The 21,184-nt window shown below is 40.4% G+C and overlaps 1 protein-coding gene across 1 annotated transcript; it reads left to right on the plus strand.

The window, feature by feature from the left end:
• Positions 1 to 1,857: 1,857 nt before the first annotated feature.
• LOC105009259 (serine/threonine-protein kinase Nek4-like) lies at positions 1,858 to 18,396 on the plus strand. Its single transcript, XM_013131586.4, has 10 exons — positions 1,858 to 1,994; positions 2,240 to 2,374; positions 6,619 to 6,709; positions 6,831 to 6,934; positions 7,208 to 7,291; positions 15,616 to 15,677; positions 15,772 to 15,849; positions 17,137 to 17,191; positions 17,271 to 17,450; positions 17,560 to 18,396. The coding sequence occupies exons 2-10, from the start codon at positions 2,252 to 2,254 to the stop codon at positions 18,394 to 18,396; spliced, it is 1,614 nt and encodes a 537-aa protein (XP_012987040.2). The 5' UTR covers positions 1,858 to 1,994; positions 2,240 to 2,251.
• Positions 18,397 to 21,184: the final 2,788 nt, after the last annotated feature.

Consider the following 21,184-nt stretch of genomic DNA (forward strand, 5'->3'; position numbering starts at 1 on the left):
CTCCTGAAGGTTGTTGCCAGCAAAGTTTTTGTCTATCCTGACCCAAAAAACATTCGAAAATGCACCAGAATTAGTCGCAATATAGCCGCAAACAGTTTTATTTTAGGCTAACTTTAAAGTCAGTCAGTAATGTAATGTCACTCAGTAATAGATTTTCACTGTTCTTGGCCAGCTCTGCTTACGTGGTCCTGCAAAATCATACAAAACATGCAAATCTTGTAATGATGTAATACATCTGCCAACATTGTTTGTAATAATACAATATACAGATACAATTGAATATACAAACAGTAAAAACACAATGCTCAGCAGTAGAGCTGTCTGGGGATAAAACGTAGATCTCTACAACCTGATTATTGCATGAATTTGAGATCTGAAAAGTCAATGAGAGAATGATTCATTAAATCTCTATGTCTTGTTTCTTCATATTTTAAAATCACTTGTCCCAGTAAGAGTTGTCAATCTTCGGAATTAATTAAATGAGCACCGAGTTCAGCTTCTCCTGGAACTCGATGATGATGTTCTTGATGGCTTTTCGGTCTGTAGACTGATTGACCATGTTGGTTATGTTGGATATTCTGGCTGTGGCTCCACCAGCGACAGCCACCCCAACACCGACCCCAGTGACGATCAGGGAGGCGCCCAGAGTGAAGGGAGCTAGGATGAGTCCCACTATGGAGGTGATTCCTCCATAGAGAAATGGAAATTCAAGTCCAACTCAATGCTGGATTTCATGTGACAGGTTTTATTTGCAGAGACAATCATACTTTTTCTCAGTGCAGCTCTATATCCATTAGTTCTTGGTCAGAGAAGGTTTACTACATTTAAAACATCCAGATGTGGGACAACTGGATAATTCTGTCAGTTGCTTCTGGAAACATTTATGTTAGCCATCAGCTGTGTAATTTGTGGCCATTTCACAGCTTCAGTTGCCGGTGTCATATGCTATGTTCAACAAGATTAAAACTGCAATGTATCATGGGTAAATAATATTAATGTTAGAAATAACAGTGATTAATTATTTAGGATGCAAGGACTGTGTGGATCAGTTTGTCAGATCATGTGGTAGCGTTATACAACGGTCAGTCGACTTTTGTGGTGAAAGATTAGAAAACAAGAATTACTTGCTCCGCACACAAAAAAGTATATTTGTTTATTTATGTTGTACACATTAGCGCTGGTTGTTGTGATGTTAAAGGATACTTCACGGTTTACTGAGGTAATGTTATGCCTCTGGCTAGCTAGCCTTTACGTTACTTAACAGTCAATATCGTAGTCTGTTTGTTGTTGTCATGTGAACGCTCCCAACTAAAACTTCTGAAATGAAACTGATTACAGAATCTATAAAAATAGTAGATGTAATTTCAAGGATTAAAACATGACAATTTTACTTTTTATGTGGAAGAAAACATCAGTTATAATAAGTAATTATTCAAAATATGATGTAAAAAAGTTTATAAAGTATGTTTTTATAGGATGCATGTTTTTTCTTATCAGCAATTCAAGCAGTTCATTTGTTAGCTCCAAATCCTCTTATTTCACCCAATGGCCTTTGTACCCTGGCATGTGACCTTTGTGCCCTAAACATTTTTGTAAAACCGAAAGCCAAATGGCCTTGCCCCTAAAATGACAAAATTCCAAGCCTCGTTGGAGGACAAGGAGGACATAATTCCATGAAAGGGAGTGTCTAAATGCACATTTCACAAGAAAGCTGGAGTACTGGCAGGCAGCCAGTGAGTTCTGCCTATAACTCTTCAGATACTTGGCTATTTCAAGCAGACGTGAACAGGTGACTTTTACTGCCGTTTACAGAGTAAGGGAAATACTAAACATCTGTTTGCATGAATGTGATTTACCTTGCCTTTGTTTCAATATTGATCCACAATTGCTCAGGTGAGAAAAACAAGTGTATAATCTAACGAGGGTTGTCCATGTGTGAAAATAAGGCTCATACAAGTAGAGATCCAGTTTCCTGGGAGTTAGACAAAATAAAGGTAAGCTAATTGCTGCATTTCACAAACAATGTTTAAACTGCAGTATTAAGTTGTCTGCATTTAAAAACATTGCATTTTCAAAGAGGCAAAATATTTCTAGTTGGATTGTTATTTAAATTGTTATTCATGTGTTGGCATGAAAAATAAACACCTCTTTTTGATCATTGGAAGTAATATAGCCAACTTTATGTGCAAATATTTGACAGTTGAAATATGACATGAGTTTAAATGTTAACATATTCCAGTGAAAAACAACAATGGGAAAAACCCAGAGTGTCCTTGAGAAGAAAGGATACACTATCCAGAAGGAGATAGAGAATGGTGTCATTGCTACTAACAAAGATGGTGACCCGTTTGTTATTAAAGAAATCAAACTTGAGGTGAGTGGGCACGTATATTATTACATCATTTTACATACTTTATTTGAAGTGTATTGTGATTACTTTAAATTAAGTAACATTTAATTTGGTGTTACAAATCAATTGATTTGGGGGTTTGATTTGATTCAAATAATTAATTGTGATTAATCTTCTGTAGCTAAATAACGATTAGCTAAAATTAATCGTAATTGTATAACGTGCTCAACTTTTGCCCCTAATACACACTAATTCACCCCCAATGCCTTATTTTAAAGATATACTGTGTTTTCTTGCAAACTACGGACAGTGCTTGACTTTAGTTTAATATAGGCTACATAAAATGTCAGTCCATGACTTACCACAATAATTCCTCCCATCTAAATGTAGCCCATGTAAAACTAAATAGAAGGTTGCTGGTCTGTGATCACATACAGTTGTGCTCATAAGTTTGCATACCCTGGCAGAAATAGTGAAATTTTGGCATAGTGATCATATGATGCCATTTATTATCACATACAGTGAGGGAAAAAAATATTTGATCCCCTACTGATTTTGTACGTTTGCCCACTGACAAAGAAATTATCAGTCTATAATTTGAATGGTTATTTGAACAGTGAGAGACAGAATAACAAAAAATCCAGAAAAACTTTTATAAATTGATTTGCATTTTAATAAGTGAAATAAGTATTTCATCCCCTCTCAATCAGCAAGATTTCTGGCTCCCAGGTGTCCTTTATACAGGTAACGATCTGAGATTAGGAGCACACTCTTAAAGGGAGTGTTTGTTACCTGTATGAAAGACACCTGTCCACAGAAGCAATCAATCCATCAGATTCCAAACTCTCCCCCATGGTCAAGACCAAAGAGCTGTCCAAGGATGTCAGGGACTAGATTGTATACCTTCACAAGGCTGGAATGGGCTACAAGACCATCGCCAAGCAGCTTGGTGAGAAGGTGACAACAGTTGGTGCGATTATTCGCAAATGGAAGAAACACAAAGCAACTTTGTGTTGGGGAATTTTGGGGATCTCTTGATACCAAGCCAAGGTCAGGTAGACCAAGAAAGATTTCAGCCAAAACTGCCAGAAAAATTGCTTGGGATACAGTGGGGCAAAAAAGTATTTAGTAAGCCACCAATTGTGCAAGTTCTTCCACTTAAAAAGATGAGAGAGGCCTGTAATTTTCATCATAGGTACACTTCAACTATGAGAGCCAAAATCCAGAAAATCTAAATGTAGGATTTTTAATGAATGTATTGGTAAATTATGTAAAAATAAGAATTTGGTCAATAACAAAAGTTCATCTCAATACCTTGTTATATACCCTTTGTTGGCAATGACAGAGGTCAAATGTTTTCTGTAAGTCTTCACAAGGTTTTCACACACTGTTGCTGGTATTTTGGCCCATTTCTCCATGCAGATCTCCTCTAGAGCAGTAAAGTTTTGGGGCTATCGCTGGGCAACATGGAGTTTCCACTCCCTCCAAAGATTTTCTATGGGGTTGAGATCTGTTCACTGGCTAGGCCACTCCAGAACATTGAAATGCTTCTTACGAACCCACTCCTTCGTTGCCAGGGCGGTGTGTTTCGGGTCATTGTCATGCTGGAAGACCCAGCCACAACCCATCTTCAATGCTCTTACTGCGGGAAGGAGGTTGCAGTCGTCCTGTCCCCTTTGCAGAAAAGCAGCCCCAAAGAATGATGTTTCCACCTCCATGGTTCACGGTTGGGATGGTGTTCTTGGGGTTGTACACTTCCTTCTTCTTCCTCCAAACACGGCGAGTGGAGTTTAGACCAAAAAGCTCTATTTTTGTCTCATCAGACCGCATGACCTTCTCCCATTCCTCCACTGGATCATACTTCAGACGTGCCTGGACATGCGCTGGCTTGAGCAGGGGGACCTTGCGTGCGCTGCAGGATTTTAATCCATGACGGTGTAGTGTGTTTCTAATGGTTTTCTTTGAGATTGTGGTCCCAGCTCTCTTCAGGTCATTGACAAGGACCTGCTGTGTAGTTCTGGACTGATCCCTCACCATCCTCATGATCATTGATGCCCCACGAGGTGAGATCTTGCAAGGAGCCCCAGACCGAGGGAGATTGACATCTTGAACTTCTTCCATTTTCTAATAATTGCGCCAACAGTTGTTGCTTTCTCACCAAGCTGCTTGCCTATTGTCCTGTAGCCCATCCCAGCCTTGTGCAGAGGTTGGAGTCTGATTGAGTGTGTGGACAGGTGTCTTTTATACAGGTAACGAGTTCAAACAGGTGCAGGTAATACATGTAATAAGTGGAGAACAGGAGGGCTTCTTAAAGAAAAACTAACAGGTCTGTGATAGACGGAATTCTTACTGGTTGATCAAATACTTACACTCACCTAAAGGATTATTACGAACACCTGTTCAATTTCTCATTAATGCAATTATCTAATCAACCAATCGCATGGCAATTGCTTCAATGCATTTAGGAGTGTGGTCCTGGTCAAGACAATCCCCTGAACTCCAAACTGAATGTAAGAATGGGAAAGAAAGGTGATTTAAGCAATTTTGAGCGTGGCATGGTTGTTGGTGCCAGACGGGCCGGTCTGAGTATTTCACAATCTGCTCAGTTACTGGGATTTTCATGCACAACCATTTCCAGGGTTTACAAAGAATAGTGTGAATAAAGGTCCTATCTCCGACTCATTTTTCCTGTTGCAGTCCTGTGGGGGCGAAAATGCCTTGTTGATGCTAGAGGTCAGAGGAGAATGGGCCGACTGATTCAAGCTGATAGAAGAGAAACTTTGACTGAAATAACCACTTGTTACAACTGAGGTATGCAGCAAAGCATTTGTGAAGCCACAACACGCATAATCTTGAGGCGGATGGGCGACAACAGCAGAAGACCCCACCGAGTACCACTCATCTCACCAAAATTGGACAGTTGATGACTGGAAGAATGTTGCCTGGTCTGATGAGTCTCGATTTCTGTTGAGACATTCAGATGGTAGAGTCAGAATTTGGCATAAACAGAATGAGAACATGGATCCATCATGCCTTGTTACCACTGTGCAGGCTGGTAGTGGTGGTGCAATGGTGTGGGGGATGTTTTCTTGACACACCTTAGGCCCCTTAGTGCCAATTGGGCATCGTTTAAATGCCACGGCATACCTGAGCATTGTTTCTGACCATGTCCATCCCTTTATGACCACCATGTACCCATCCTCTGATGGCTACTTCCAGCAGGATAATGCACCATGTCACAAAGCTCGAATCATTTCTATTTGGTTTCTTGAACATGACAATGAGTTCACTGTACTGAAATGGCCCCCACAGCCACCAGATCTCAACCCAATAGAGCATCTTTAGGATGTGGTGGAACGGGAGCTTCGTGCCCTGGATGTGCATCCCACAAATCTCCATCAACTGCAAGATGCTATCCTATCAATATGGGCCAACATTTCTAAAGAATGCTTTCAGCACCTTGTTGAGTCAATGCCAAATAGAATTAAGGCAGTTCTGAAGGCAAAAGGGGGTCAAACACAGTATTATAATGGTGTTCCTAATAATCCTTTAGGTGAATGTATGTCATGCAATAAAATGCTAATTAATTATTTAAAAATCATACAGTGTGATTTTCTACATGCTTTGTATGTAGGAAAACCTGCAAAATCGGCACTGTATCAATTTCTTGTTCTCCCCACTGAATTAAAACAATGTACAGTTTTGAATTAAAATAGCAATTTATATTTTGCCAAAAAACATTAATTTAGTGTTTTGATTGATCGAGCTAGCTGTGAACAGTCAACCATTGCTGTGTTAGATCAGATTAATTGAATTATCAGAGTAAAAAATGCATTAACATGACCAGATAAAAGAGAGGGGTCATGTTAAGTGGCATAGTTTGGGTTTAAATCATGCTTTCAGGTTCATTAAATGCTTCATCTTAATTTTTTACTCTACTTCTACCTGATTAGGAACTTTCTAAAGTGTGACCTCTAGGACTTGGTGTGCCTGCTCCATGTAAATAACATGTTCCTCTGCCATACTTTAGGTTATACTTATATATAAACTATATAGTGATTTAAAATGAAGTGACCTTTTGATTTGACACCTTTTGATTTGTAAGCTTATCATCAATTACATACTTAAGGTGTGCATTCAAAAGGTAATTGGTATCAAATATAACACCCCCTTGATTTAAAGGGAGAAAGAAATATGTAAAATATAATATCTGTAAAGTCTAGTATTTATGTATGTAATATTGTGTTGTTTTTTTTTTGCTTCAACAGACCACTGATGCTGAAAAGATATTCTCTGAGATAGGACCTTTATTGGAAATAAATCACCCTCATATTGCAAGTTATAAGAACTCTTTTCAAGGTAACTAATATAGATAATTTTTCAGTTTTGAGAATTATGTTGGATTGTTTTCCATAGATAAAAAATATATATAGTCTGCATTTAAAAACATAATTTTCATAAAAGATATGTATTTTTACAGATGGTAATAGTTACTATGTAGTTATGGACCATTGTGAGGGTGGAGATCTGTCACAGAAGATAAGAGACAGGATGGAGACTGGGACCCCTTTCTCAGAAGAACAGGTGTTTCAAATTAATAGCATATTAGTTGTGTTCCTGGCTGACTGTTTTACTGATGTAATTTGCATAACAGGTTGCATGTCAAGTCATCAACTGTGCAGTCTGGTATTACATTGGTATATCACTGCTGATATGTTCATCTGACCTGGCGTTTTTTAAATTTAACAAGTTCTTCTGCAGCTAGTCAGCCTGGAACCCAGCCATTTTCATTTATAACACTGCATCCAAATTGTTACTCCATGTTAAACCAAAGTTATCAACTGTATTTCATCCCAGATCATGGACTGGCTTGTTGAGATCTGTATGGCCATTAAGTGTGTCCATGACAAGGGCCTTCTTCACAGAGACCTGAGACCACAGGTAAACTCTGCCCTCTCAAAAATAAAAAATATATATTTCAGTATGTCTTCATGATATATAAATTTGGGAACAATACGATTGGGAACAACCTAGGTTTTCCATGTATTTGATCTGCTCCAGAAATAGCACCTGATTCAAATGTTCAACCAATCATTGTGCTTTTGATTATATGAATCAGAGCCCTGTGCTACCATAGAGGTTTGAGAAGTTAGCAGATTAACTTCATCCATTCAACTGAAGATAATTTGATATGTCAAAAGTGGCTTACAAAGTTTGGGAAAAATTACAAAATCCAATTACAAAAAACTCTAAAACCTTAATTAAAATGTTGAGTCATAAGTATTTCTATATGTATATATATATATATATATATATATATATATATATATATATATGCAAAGTATTTTATTTTGAGTAAAAATATAATTATCTTGAGATATCTGAACACAATAATGGCAAGTAGACTACCTCAGCAACATTCTCAGAAACAGAAAGTATAAAAGATTTGATATGTACTTGTCATGTCTGTGACCAGAGGCGGTTTTGATTGTACATGCGGAAAATGTTGATGTACATGCTAGCAGCCTACACGTCTACATTGTCATAATGCACAATCTGAATAATAGATGAATAGATCACTGGCGATTTCTTTATTCTTATAATTTTTGGTCAATTTGAGATCCAATGCTGTTTATAAAACATCAGGGGCTATAGCCCCGGATGCCCAGGCCTAACGACGCCACTGTCTGTGACCTATGATTGCTTTGGTTTATTGTATTGACTTTTTATTGGACACTAAATGACTGAAAGCGCAAATGTAGATGGTGTGGCTGGCTAGCGTGAGATTCAGTGCATGTTTGTTCATAAAAACGTTTCTTATTCCTATGATGTACAGGGCATTCTCTACCATTCTGGATTTACAGGCAAAAATCAGCTGTCTATTTTTTCTTCTTTTAATCCACTTATAGAAGGCAATCATGTAATGCATATAATGCACCATTTTGCTGCAATCTGTTCCTGTACCTGTCTCAGTCTAAAAATGTTGAGCTACCAAAGTTTTCCCAACAAATGTTACATATATATTCGCTCTGCGGCATCAGTGACTGTTTAGTCTTTGCTATTAATGCCCTTGTTTTTGAAAGAAAAGCTAATTTTGTGTTCGTTAAAATAATATAAAATTTACCCGAAATACAGTGTAGACATTTAAATGTTTTAAATGACTATTGTAGCTGGAAATGGCTTTCAAAGGATTATCTACATTGGATCGGAACACAGGAGTGATGGTTGCTGATAATGGGCCTCTGTACGCCTGTGTAGATATTCCATTGAAAACCAGCTACAATAATCATTGAAAACATTAACAATGTCTACACTGTGTATCTGAACAATTTGATGTTATTTTAATTGACAATAAAAACAAATTCTAAGTGACCCCAACCTTTTGAACATTAGTGTATACAGTGGATATAAAAAGTCTACACACCCCTGTTGAAATGCCAGGTTCTTAGGATGTAAAAGACTGAGACAAAGATATAACATGTCAAAACCTTTTCCCACCTTTATTGTGACCTATAACATGAACAATTCAATTGAAAAACAAGGGGGGGGATAAAAAACTCAATAACCTGGTTGCATAAGTGTGCACACCCGTAAACTAATACTTTGTTGAAGCACCTTTTGATTTTATTACAGCACTCAGTCTTTTTGGGTAGGAGTCTATTAGCATGGCACATCTTGATGTGGCAATATTTGTCCACTCTTCTTTGCAAAAGTGCTCCAGATCTGTCAGATTGCGAGGACATCTCCTGTGCACAGCCCTTTTCAGATCACCCCACAGATGTTCAATTGGATTCTGGTCTTGGCTCTGGCTGAGCCATTCCAAAACATTCTTCTTCTGGTGAAGCCATGCTTTTGTGGATTTGGTGTGTGCTTTGGGTTGGTGAACTTCCTCTTCATCTTCATCTTTCTAACAGCCTGAAGGTTTTGTTCCTGGTATTTGGAACTGTTCATAAGTCCCTCCACCCTGACTAAGGCCCCGGTTCCAGCCGAAGAAAAATAGCCCCAAAGCATGATGCTGCCACCACCATGCTTCACTGTGGGTATGGTGTTCTTTGGGTGATGTGCAGTGTTGTTTTTGCGCCAAACAAACCTTTTGGAATTATTTTGCGCCAAAATGTTCAACCTCTGTTTCATCAGACCATAACACATGTTCCTATGTGCTTTTGGGGGATTTGGTGTTTGTTTTTGCAAACTTCATCCAGGCTTGGATGTTTTTTTTGTAAGAAAAGGCATCTGTCTTGCCACCCTATCCCATAGCCCATTCATATGAAGAATACAGGAGATTGTTGTCACATGTAGCAGTTTTTTTCTTTTCATACATTTTGGAGGGACGTCCAGTTCTTGGTAATGTCTCTGTTGTGCCATATTTTATCCACTTGATGATCAGTCTTCACTGTGTTCCATGGTATATCTAATGCCTTGGAAATTATTTTGTACCCTTCTCCTGACTGATATCTTTCAACAGTGAGATCCCTCCGATGCTTTGGAAGCTCTCTGCGGACCATAGCTTTTGCTCTATGATGCAACTAAGATAATGTCAGGAAAATCCTACTATAACAGAGTCACTTTAAATGATGGCAGGTGTGTCGTGACTTCTATTTAACATGAGTTTGAATGTGATTAGTTAATTCTGAACACAGCCACAACCCCAGTTATAAGAGGGTGTGCACTTATGGAACCAGGTTATTGTAGGGTTTTTCATTTACATTTTTCCACCTTGAAAATTTCATTTTGTTTTTCAATTGAATTGTTCACATTATAGGTCACATAATAAGTGGAAAAGTTCTGACATGATTTATCTTAGTCTCATTCTTTAACATCACAAAAAAGGGTGAGTTGACTTCATATCCACTTTATATGTTTCTATTGCATTTTTGGGGATAATTATGTAGGTCTTAATCTACACATAAAATCACTAAATTATCCATCGTCTGCCCATCTTTGTAATGAACACAGAGACCGGAGTGGTGTGGGTCCAATTGCAGAAGTGCAACTGTAGATTTATTTTTGTACAAGGGAGTAGGCAAGAGCAAGAAGGGTAAAGACGGGTAGGTAGTTTCGATAACCAGGAGATCAGTCCTCGAAGGCAAAGGTACAGGCAGGATTGACAGAGAGGAGAAAACCAGAAGCAGGCAGGCAGGTCAGGAAGCCGGTTGATCAGTCCGCGAAGGCAACAGTACAGGCAGGGATAGACGGTAAGAGAATCCAGGGGCAGGCAGGTAGGTCGGAATTCCGGGTGATCAGTCCGCGAGGGCAACAACACAGGCAGGGTTAAGCGGGAGGAGAATCCATGGGGCAGGTAGACAGGTCAGGATGCAGGTTTCTGGAATAATGAGATAGGACGGGAACAGGATGGAAGAGAACAACAGGCTGGGAGTCAAAAAGGCAAATACCGCGAGCTGTACAAAGGCTTGGCAGGTCCACTACGAACAATACCTCACACTGGAGTGGAGGCAGAGCACAGGCTAAATAGAGGGATAAACAGTGCACAGGTGTTCAGTATTCCGTTGATTGGGATCTAGATTGCTGGGTGCGTTCATGCGTGTCGGGAAGTGAAAGTGTAACGGTGGCAGGTGAGGAGCGTGGCGGGGAGGAGCTAGATCCGGAACGACGTGAGAACCTCACAATCTTAAGACAATTCCATATGTTAACTCAGCACAAGTCCATCTCAGATTATTTTATTGGACCTTGAGCTTGATTCAGAACCGTGGATTACCATCCAGACACAGAATGGATGCATTGTCATCTCAATAGGAGACTCACTGTGACTGTGGTTTTCCAGCTCTTTGTATGCTATGCCAGAGCAGCTCAGGGCAGGTCACTGTTTTAGGAGCACCTATCTCACTGGGTTATGGAGGTCTATCAACAGAGAGCAAGTGTTGCCTGTGTAATCCTGCTCACTCAACTGGGGACAACAATTAAATGATTCACAAGTTGCTGCTCTGGAAACCTGGAAGGGAAAACAGCCAAGAGTTCCCTAAAGCTTCAAAAAGCCAAGCAAACCCTTTCAGTTTTTCAATTATATGAGAAACTTTGAATTCTCCATATTCACTGCAATCCTATTTTCCTTTTTTAGTCAGATTTGTTATTTCTTGTTTTAAATTGGTAGATTTGCCACAACATGTTTTGTGCATTTGGGTTCTTGATCCTAATGTGATTCTGGAGAGATTTTCCATTGTAATATGGTGTTAAATTATTAGATTAGAATCAACTTTATTGTGACTGAACAAGTACAAGTACAGTACAACAAAATGCAGTGCAAATACAATAAGGCAGAACATTTTCATTTATTAAGTATATGTATATTACAAATGGAATATATCGATGTGCAATGAAGGCAAATGCAGTACAAATGAGAATAATAAATGTGCAATAGAGGAGGGCAGAAAATTTACAAGAATTATTATAGTGTATGTTTCAAGTGGGATAAACAGTTGTGCAGGTTCAAATGGCAATTCTAAATGGCATTCTAAATCTGCGGATGAGGCGAAGTCAAGGGGTAAGGTAGCTTGTGCCACTGCAATTTCTGTCTCTCACACACCTGTTAGTTTTTCTTTAAGAAGCCCTCTTGTTCTCCACTCATTATTTGTATTAACTGCCCCTGTTTGAACTCGTTACCTGTATAAAAGACACCTGTCCACACACTCAATCAAACAGACTCCAACCTCTCCACAATGGCCAAGACCAGAGAGCTGTGTAATGACATCAGGGACTGTTGTCATTAAAACTGCGCAATTATTAGAAAATGGAAGAAGTTCAAGATAACTGTCAATCTACCTTGGTCTGGGGCTCCATGCAAGATCTCACCTCGGGGGGCATCAATGATCATGAGGAAGGTGAGGGATCAGCCCAGAACTACACGGCAGGACCTGGTCAATGACCTGAAGAGAGCTGGGACCACAGTCTCAAAGAAAACCATTAGTAACACACTACGCCGTCATGGATTAAAATCCTGCAACACAAGCAAGGACACCCTCCTCAAGCCAGCGCATTTCCAGGCCCGTCTGAAGTTTGCCAATTACCATCTGGATGATCCAGAGGAAAATTGGGAGAAGGTCATGTGGTCTGATGAGACAAAAATGTAGCTTTTTGGTCTAAACTCCACTCGCCGTGTTTGGAAGAAGAAAAAGGATGAGTACAACCCCAAGAACACCATCCCAACCGTGAAGCATGGAGGTGGAAACATCATTCTTTGGGGCTGCTTTTCTGCAAAGGGGACAGGACGACTGCACCGTATTGAGGGGAGGATGGATGGGGCCATGTATCGCAAGATCTTGGCCAACAACCTCCTTCCCTCAGTAAGAGCATTGAAGATGGGTCGTGGCTGGGTCTTCCAGCATGACAACGACCTAAAACACACAGCCAGGGCAACTAAGGAGTGGCTCCGTAAGAAGCATCTTAAGGTCCTGGAGTGGCCTAGCCAGACCTGAACCCAATAGAAAATCTTTGGAGGGAGCTGAAAGTCCGTATTACCCAGCGACAGCCACGAAACCTGAAGGATCTGGAGAAAATGTATTTCATTTATTTGTACAACTGGTCAAAATAACCCAAAAAATATGCATTGTTTTCAGACCTTGAATAATGCAAAGAAAACAAATTCATATATTTTTTCAACAATAAAATACTAATGTTTTAACTTAGGGAGAGTTCAGAAATATTTGGTGGAATAACACAGATTTTTTATCACAGCTTTCATGCGTCTTGGCATGCTCTCCACCAGTCTGTCACATTGCTGTTGAGTGACTTTATGCCATTCCTGGCACAAAAATTAAATTAGCTCGGCTTTGATGGCTTGTGACCATCCATCTTCCTCTTGATCAAATTCCAGAGTTTTTCAATGAGGTTCAGAACTGGAGATTGGGCTGGCCATGACAGGGTCTTGATCTGGTGGACCTCCATCCACACTTTGATTGACCTGGCTTTGTGGCATTGCGCATTGTCCTGCTGGAAAAAACAATTCTCAGAGTTGGGGAACATTGTCAGAGCAGAAGGAAGCAGGTGTCCTTCCAGGATAGCCTTGTACTTGGCTTGATTCATGCGTCTTTCACAAAGATAAATCTGCCCAATTCAAGCCTTGCTGAAGAGTCCCAAGATCATCACCAATCCTCCACCAAATTTCACAGTGTGTGGAGACACCGTGGCTTGTAGGCCTCTCCAGGTCTCCATCTAACCATTAAACGACCAGGTGTTGGGCAAAGCTGAAAAATTTACTCGTCAGAGATGACCGTACTCCATTCCTCTACGGTCCAATGCTTATGGTCATTTGCAAACTTCAGCCTGGCTCTTCTTTGCTTCTCATTGATTAAGGGCTTTTTCTAGCTTTTCTTGCACGACTTCAGCCCTGCCCCTAGGAGCCTGTTTTGAACCGTCCTCGACATGCACTTTACCTCAGCTGCTGTTTGCCATTCTTTTTGTAGGTCACTTGATGTCGTCCTACGGTTTTTGAGTGACATTCGAATGAGTTGATGGTCATCTCTGTCAGTGGACAATCGTTTTCGCCCTCTGCCAGTCTGTAGCTTTTTTGTCCCAAATGTCTGTATACTTGACCTTGTTCTTCTAAATTTTTAGGATGGAAGCAATCTGACGCTCACTGTATCCCTCTGCCAGTAAAACCAGAATTGAACCCTTCTTTTCCTCACTCAAAGCTTTTCTTAACTCTTTTGTCATGCTGAATAGTTGTTTTTTTCTATTAAAATTACCTTTGAGGTACTACTTGCACTGTTTTTGCCATCCAGCTGGTCCTATTGTAAGAGGATAGTGACGACCACAGCAGAGTTTTTTATACTTTTCCTCCCATACATTTAAGAAAACTTTGGAGTGGAATGGTCTCTTAATTTTGTCCAGAGCTGTATATACAGGGTTTTGTAGATATTCAGTAATTATAATTAATCCAATAACCCTTGATCTTCCAGAATCTGGTTTTATATCTGAACAGAACCCAAAATCTACGGATGTGTTAGCCTATTCTGTTATTTGTTTTATATTCATGTTTTTTATTGCTTCAAAACATTGTTGGAAAAAAAACGTCAATTATTGGAAAAGGTAAATGATTGTATATATCAGTAGTTTTTCGCCCGTACACTAAATCTGCAGTAGTTTAGTTTAATGTTTTGCTACACAACCACCAACACTGTCAAAAAGTTGCAGAAACCCCAGGCACGCAAAAGCATGTTCGCAATCGTGGACACCCGAACACAAGTTTTAACTGCGCGAACGAAACAGGCAAAAACTAGGGCTGTAAGCAATGGATTATCAAATCGCTAATTATAGAAATAAACTGTGATTATACACCAGCACTCTTAGCTTGAAGTCAAAGTTGTCAGCAGCCAGAGACACCCGAGACACCATTTCTCTTCAAATATTGTGATTCCATATAATGTTTTATCTTGAGGGCAGTGCCATGTTACAGCTGTCTTAACAAATAGTTGGCTGATCTTCTGAACAATTCCTGTCTGAGAAAGATACAGCACCAGGTAGATCAAACGTCTGTCATTGTTCTGAGAATGATGCGTCAATACTAGGTAACTAAATCACATTTTATATGGGTCGGCTAATATTATCCTGTATATACAGTTTTTACCTGCCAACCAACCAAAATTGGAGATAGTTTAACTGGTGCTTCATTGGTCACTAATCTGGTTATGCGCACCTACCTTTGCACGCATGATGATCACACACACAACGCAACGTGTCATAATTATTTTGCGCAACTATTATTTTTCAGTTGAAGTAATCCAAGAAGTAATCATACATTTTATCTAAAGTATCGGTAATCTGATTACAATATTTTAATTGGTAACGTTACGGATTACAGTTACTGTTTTTTGTAATCCGTTACTCCATAACTCCTTTCCCGCATGTGTGTGTGTATATACATATACTGTATACATATACTGTACAACCTCATTGTCAGTCAATCCTTGTTGAGTACTATTTTGTAAGTAAATTTCTTTGTTCCCATAGTTCTCTGCTCACTGGCGGAAGTTCAGACCGTTACAAGCCTATTAAAGTTAATGTCAGGCAGACAAGCGATATCTACCATTGTATTGTAAACAAATTGGATAGATCAAGCTAAGGGGTGTGGATTACAGGATAGCGTGGAAGCTGCCACCACCTTTATTTTAGCCGGTCTGATCCGGTAGTCTGAGGTCCAAAACACATCATGTGATTTAGCAAACAGGACAATGAACTGTATTATTTCATGTGATATAGTGTCAAGTTCCATTTAGTTTTGAGTGAACAATCCACAATTATTTTCTCAACAGAATATCTTCCTCACTCAATTTGGGACAATTTGTTTGGGAAATTTTGGAAGACTCACTGAAATGTATGGTAACATTTTGATAATAATTTCTTGTAATATTTCCATTACAGCTGAGTTTTACCCTGTTTGATAATTAACTGCTGTGTTTCTGCCCTAGCAGTGGTAAAGGATCTTCAAAGAATGCAGCATATTTAGGTCCAGAAACTCTAAATAGTGAAATATATAACACCAAAAGGTAATTTCTAAATGTAAACCAACAAAACTTGATCAATTGCAAACTGGAACCCTGTGATAATAATCACTATTTGGCCAAAAGTATGTGGACACCCGACCATCACACCTATATGACGTTGTTGGACATCCCATTCAAAAACCATGATTATTAATATGCAGTTGTCTCCCCCATTTGCAACTATAACAGCCACCACTTTATTTTCGAGTCTCTCTGTGGGAATTTGTGCCCATTCAGCCAAAAGATCTTTTGTGAGGTCAGGCACTGATGTTGGACGATAAGGCCTGGCATGCAATCGCCATTCCAATTCATCCCATAGATGTTCAGTGGGGTTGAGTTCAAGGCTCTGGCAGGCCACTCAGGTTGCTCCATACCAACCTCATCAAACCTTGTCTTTATTGAGCCGCTTTAAGCACAGGGGCACCATCATGCTTGAACAGGAAAGGGCCTTCCCCAAACTGTTGCCACAAAGTTAGAAGCACCTAATTGCCTAAAATGTATTTCGTATCCTGTAGCACATTTCCACATCTCCCGTTGCGATTTGTTTTACACCACTCCAGACGATGCTTAGCATTGCACATGTTGATGTAAGGCATACAGCTGCTCGGCCGTGGAAACCCATTTTGTGAAGCTCCACATACTTTCGGCCATATAGTGTATAAATGGCTGTAAAGTAAAGAAAATGAATGCTTGGCCATGTTCAAGAGAATCACAATGCCAAGTGATTAATCTACATAGCCATTGTATCATAAATACCTGCTCATTGTTGTTTTATTAATGATATTAGTTATCCATGATACATTGTGGTTTTGTTTCAATCGAACACGGCACAAGACACTGGCAACTGAAGCAGTGAAATGGCTGCAAATTGCCCAGTGAGAGGAAGGCACAACTGTTATTTAACATAAATGGGTCTGGAAGTTAGTGACAAAAATCATCCAGCCGTCCTGCATTTGGATGTTTTAAATGTAGTTAAACTTCTCTGTGACCAAGAACTAATGGCCAAAAAGTATGATGGTTCCCTTGAATAAAATGTAATGTACAATGTCTGTATTATATTGTGTATTTTAGCGGTGACAGAACATTTGTTTTGTTCCACAAAATGTTTCATTCCACATATGTTTATTATAAGTAGAGAGAGAACTTGAACTTCCATCTTCTCACACCTTTGGTACAATGTTGGCATTCAAAGCAATTATAGAGAATTTAGTATAATCCATTGCTATTGAGGAAAAGGTCGAACACAATATTGAAATATTGAAATATTTGTGTATTTGATGCTCTTTGCAGTGATATATGGTCCCTGGGGTGTGTGCTGTATGAGCTGTGCATGCTTCAGTCTGCAGTAAGTTCTACTTCCATCTCAATGTTGGCCACTTGGTAATGCAAAATGCTGTGTAATAGTAACAGTTCTTTCCCAACAGTTCACTGCAGAGAACAGAAAGAAGAAAATATTAGGGGGTCCTTACCCATCTCTCCCAGAGAGTTTCTCACCTGAGCTCCGTGATCTGCTATGTGACATCTTCCAAAAGGACCCATCCATTAGGCCTTCAGCTGGAGAAATCCTGGCAAAACCCTTCATTATTAGTTTCCTCACAAAAAAGGTTTGCAATAGAAGACAATATTGCGTTATGTATCTGTTTCTTTGATTGTTCTTGTGTCCATTCATAATTCATAGAATTAAACTATCAGTCTGAATTCATTTGTTTGTAGAGTGAGAAAACTGTGAAGGGACTCCAGAAAAATTTGGACAAGCTGAGAGATTTGGCAGACGGCTTGGAGCGTGTGCACCAGGGCACCACCATAGGCAGTCTGACAGGAGGTGTTATTGGGGCCGCTGGAGGAATCACCTCCATAGTGGGACTCATCCTAGCTCCCTTCACTCTGGGCGCCTCCCTGATCGTCACTGGGGTCGGTGTTGGGGTGGCTGTCGCTGGTGGAGCCACAGCCGGAGTATCCAACATAACCAACATGGTCAATCAGTCTACAGACCGAAAAGCCATCAAGAACATCATCAAGGAGTTCCAGGAGAAGATGAACTCTGTGGTGGTTTCTCTAACAGACATCGCTGAGGGTTTAGAGATGCTAAGTGGGAGTGGCTCCTTTGACGCAGAAAGTGACAACTTCCTGCCAAGGGCTGGAGCACGAGTTGGGAGGGGCCTCGGCGCCATTCCAGAACTTGTCCGATTGGTCCAAGTGGCCAGCATCGGGAGGGTTGCAGCCCAAGCTGCCAGGGTAGTGCGTGTGGCAGAAGTCGCAACAGGAGTATTCAGTGCTTTTTTTGCCTTGGATGCCAAAGAGATCCACAACATCCGACAGGCAAAGGCAATCGAGCAGTCTGTTAATACCAGTCGTTTAGAAGTGATGGACACTGACTCGACCACAGGGCTGAACCCTGAAGGTGAAGAACCTGTTCCTGAACCCAAGCCTGAGGTCAAATCAGAGACCATGAAGTTCATCCAGACGATCAAACAGACAGCTGATCAGCTACAGGAGAGCCTGAACGAACTGAGTGACGTCATTTCATTTATTCCAAAGATAGACGACTAGAGACAATTGAGACTGTACTTGGTCAAAGTAATTTTAAAATATGTAGAAACAAGACAGATTTAATAACTCAGTTATGGGTGATGTGATTTTTCTTTAGCTCTCAAATTCATCCACAAATCCGCTATGATTATCAGGTTGTAGAGATCTATGTTTTTTTTCCTAGAATGCTCTACTACTGAACTACTAGTTTTTAATATTTGTATTTTCGAATGTAATTGTATATCTTTTTTTACATTCCAAACAATACATATACATGTCTACTATATTATGCATTTAGTTACATTCCAGTTTGCTCAGAGTTTCACACCTCTCCAGGTGAGCTCATGAGTGTGGGGCTGATGGCCACAGCTTGTGTTCAGGATCTTTAGAGAAGCAACTGTTCTGTAGGGCCCCTGATTAACATCACCAAGGGTCTCTTGGAGACTTGGATGGGCCTGACGCGCCTCTTCGTCGAATACACTTCCACTCTTCCTCAACAGACATTTCTCATTGCACTACATTGGCGAAAATGTGTTTAGTACTTTAAAGTACTTTAAATGTTTTTTCAAGTGCTATGACAAAACTGGTTCTCATGAGGACTGCCACAGGAAAGGAAGACACAGAACTACCTCTGCTGCCGTGGATAAATTAATTAGAGTTACCAGCCTAAAAAATCGGCAGTTAACTACAGACCAAATAAATGCTAAATAACAGACTCATCTCAATGTCAACTGTTCAGAGGTGACTGCATTAATCAGGCCATTATGATCAAATTGCTGCAAAGAAACTGCTACTGAACGACACCAAAAAGAACACACTTGCTTGGGCCAGGAAACTTGACAAATAAATATTAGACTGGTAGAAATCTGTCCTTTGGTCTAATAAGTCCAAATTTGTTTGTGTGAGACAAAGTAGGTGAAATGATCTCGGCATGTATAGTTCCCACAATGAAGCATGGAGGAGGAGCTGCGATGGTGTGTGTGTGTGCTTTGCTTGTGATACTGTCAGTGATTATTTAGATTTCAAGGTGCACTCAACCAGCATGACTACAACAGCATTCTGAATCAAAATCAATATGCGATATATCAATATGTTGGCGCCTAGTGAGGCTATCATTCAACAGGACAATGATGCAAAGCACATTTAAAAGCTGTATAAGGACTATTTTGCCGAAAAGGAGAGTGACGGAGTGCTGCTTCAGATGACCTTGTCTCCTCAACCCAATTAAGGTTCGGGATGAGTTGGACCACAGAGGTCATGGATGTTGAAATGACTTGTGTGAATAAAATCATTCATGATTTTATGCTAAAGTAACTCATGTAATAGTCCCCTTCTGGTCCTTAAGACACTGGAAGAATTATTTTGAAATATGTCTCAGTTTTTTTCTAGTTTATTGTCCCTTATGGAGAAACTATGGAAAATGTATTAAACTAATTAACATTTATTTCAGGACTATGATTAGTCCTTCAGAGTTATTTTGTTTACTTAATGCACTATGAATGACAATATCTAAGTCTTCCAGGGTCAGTGACATTCCCCTCTCTGTATCCAGGCACACTGTAATGAATGGAATGTCAGCTGAGAAGGGCCAGATTTTGTTCTGTATGTGTGGGAGACTAGGCCTTGGGCCTAGCTGAAACCACTAGGGGGAACATCATAATAGCAGCATGGGGCTCCTGTTCCTTGTCTTGTAAAGGTGAACAGGACTCTATTTCTTACTGGGAGAGCTGAATTAGTAGAACCACCAATAGTAACATGCCCCAGCTGTTGTGTGTGAGTTTTCACCAAGTTGTCTGAGTAGCCAACATTCTATGATTATCTATGTCTCCTGGATCTGTCTTTATGCAACCACACCTTCTATGATTATCTATATATCCTGGATCTATGTCTGTATGCAACCTCACATTCCCTAGGTTACACCATGGTGGTAACCATTCCTTGCATTCAGCAAAAACTAGTTGTGTCATCTGTACAGTTGGGAAGGTTTGAAGGAAGTTTGAAAGAATCTTCCTTGTTGTGATGGGAAGTACTTACTAGACTGAGTAGTAAGTGACACGTGTAAAGTCCTAATATAAGCCACTCTTTAGTGCAAAGTCCTTGTTATTTGGATAGCAGGTAGACGCATGTTTAGTAATAATTTAAATCTTGTATCCTGTGGAGGGTGCTTCGGGAATATGGGGTCCTGGGTCCTTTGCTAAGGGCGGTCAGGTCCCTGTACGACCGAAGCAGGAGCTTGGTCCGCATTGCCGGCAGTAAGTCAGACTTGTTCCCTGTGCATGTTGGACTCCGGCAGAATGGACAGAATCTCTAGGCGCAGCCAGGGGCTGGAGGGTGTCAGGTTTGGGGACCACACGATTTCGTCTCTGCTCTTTGCGGATGATGTTGTCGTGTTGGCCCCTTCAAGCCAGGACCTTCAGCATGCACTTGGACGGTTTGCAGCCGAGTGTGAAGCGGTGGGGATGAAAATCAGTACCTCCAAATCCGAGGCCATGGTCCTCAGTCGGAAAAGGGTGGCTTGCCCACTTCAGGTTGGTGGAGAGTGCCTGCCTCAAGTGGATGAGTTTAAGTATCTAGGGGTCCTGTTCACGAGTGAGGGAAGGATGGAACGGGAGATTGACAGACGGATCGGTGCAGCTTCTGCAGAAATGCGGTCGATGTATCGGTCTGTCGTGGTGAAGAAAGAGCTGAGCCGTAAGGTGAAGCTCTCGATTTACCGGTCAATCTACGTTCCTACTCTCACCTATGGTCATGAGCTTTGGGTCATGACCAAAAGGACAAGATCCCGGATACAGGCGGCCGAAATGAGCTT

The sequence above is a fragment of the Esox lucius genome, chromosome 24, assembly GCF_011004845.1.
Source record: "Esox lucius isolate fEsoLuc1 chromosome 24, fEsoLuc1.pri, whole genome shotgun sequence".
In the NCBI taxonomy this organism is placed as follows: Eukaryota; Metazoa; Chordata; class Actinopteri; order Esociformes; family Esocidae; genus Esox; species Esox lucius.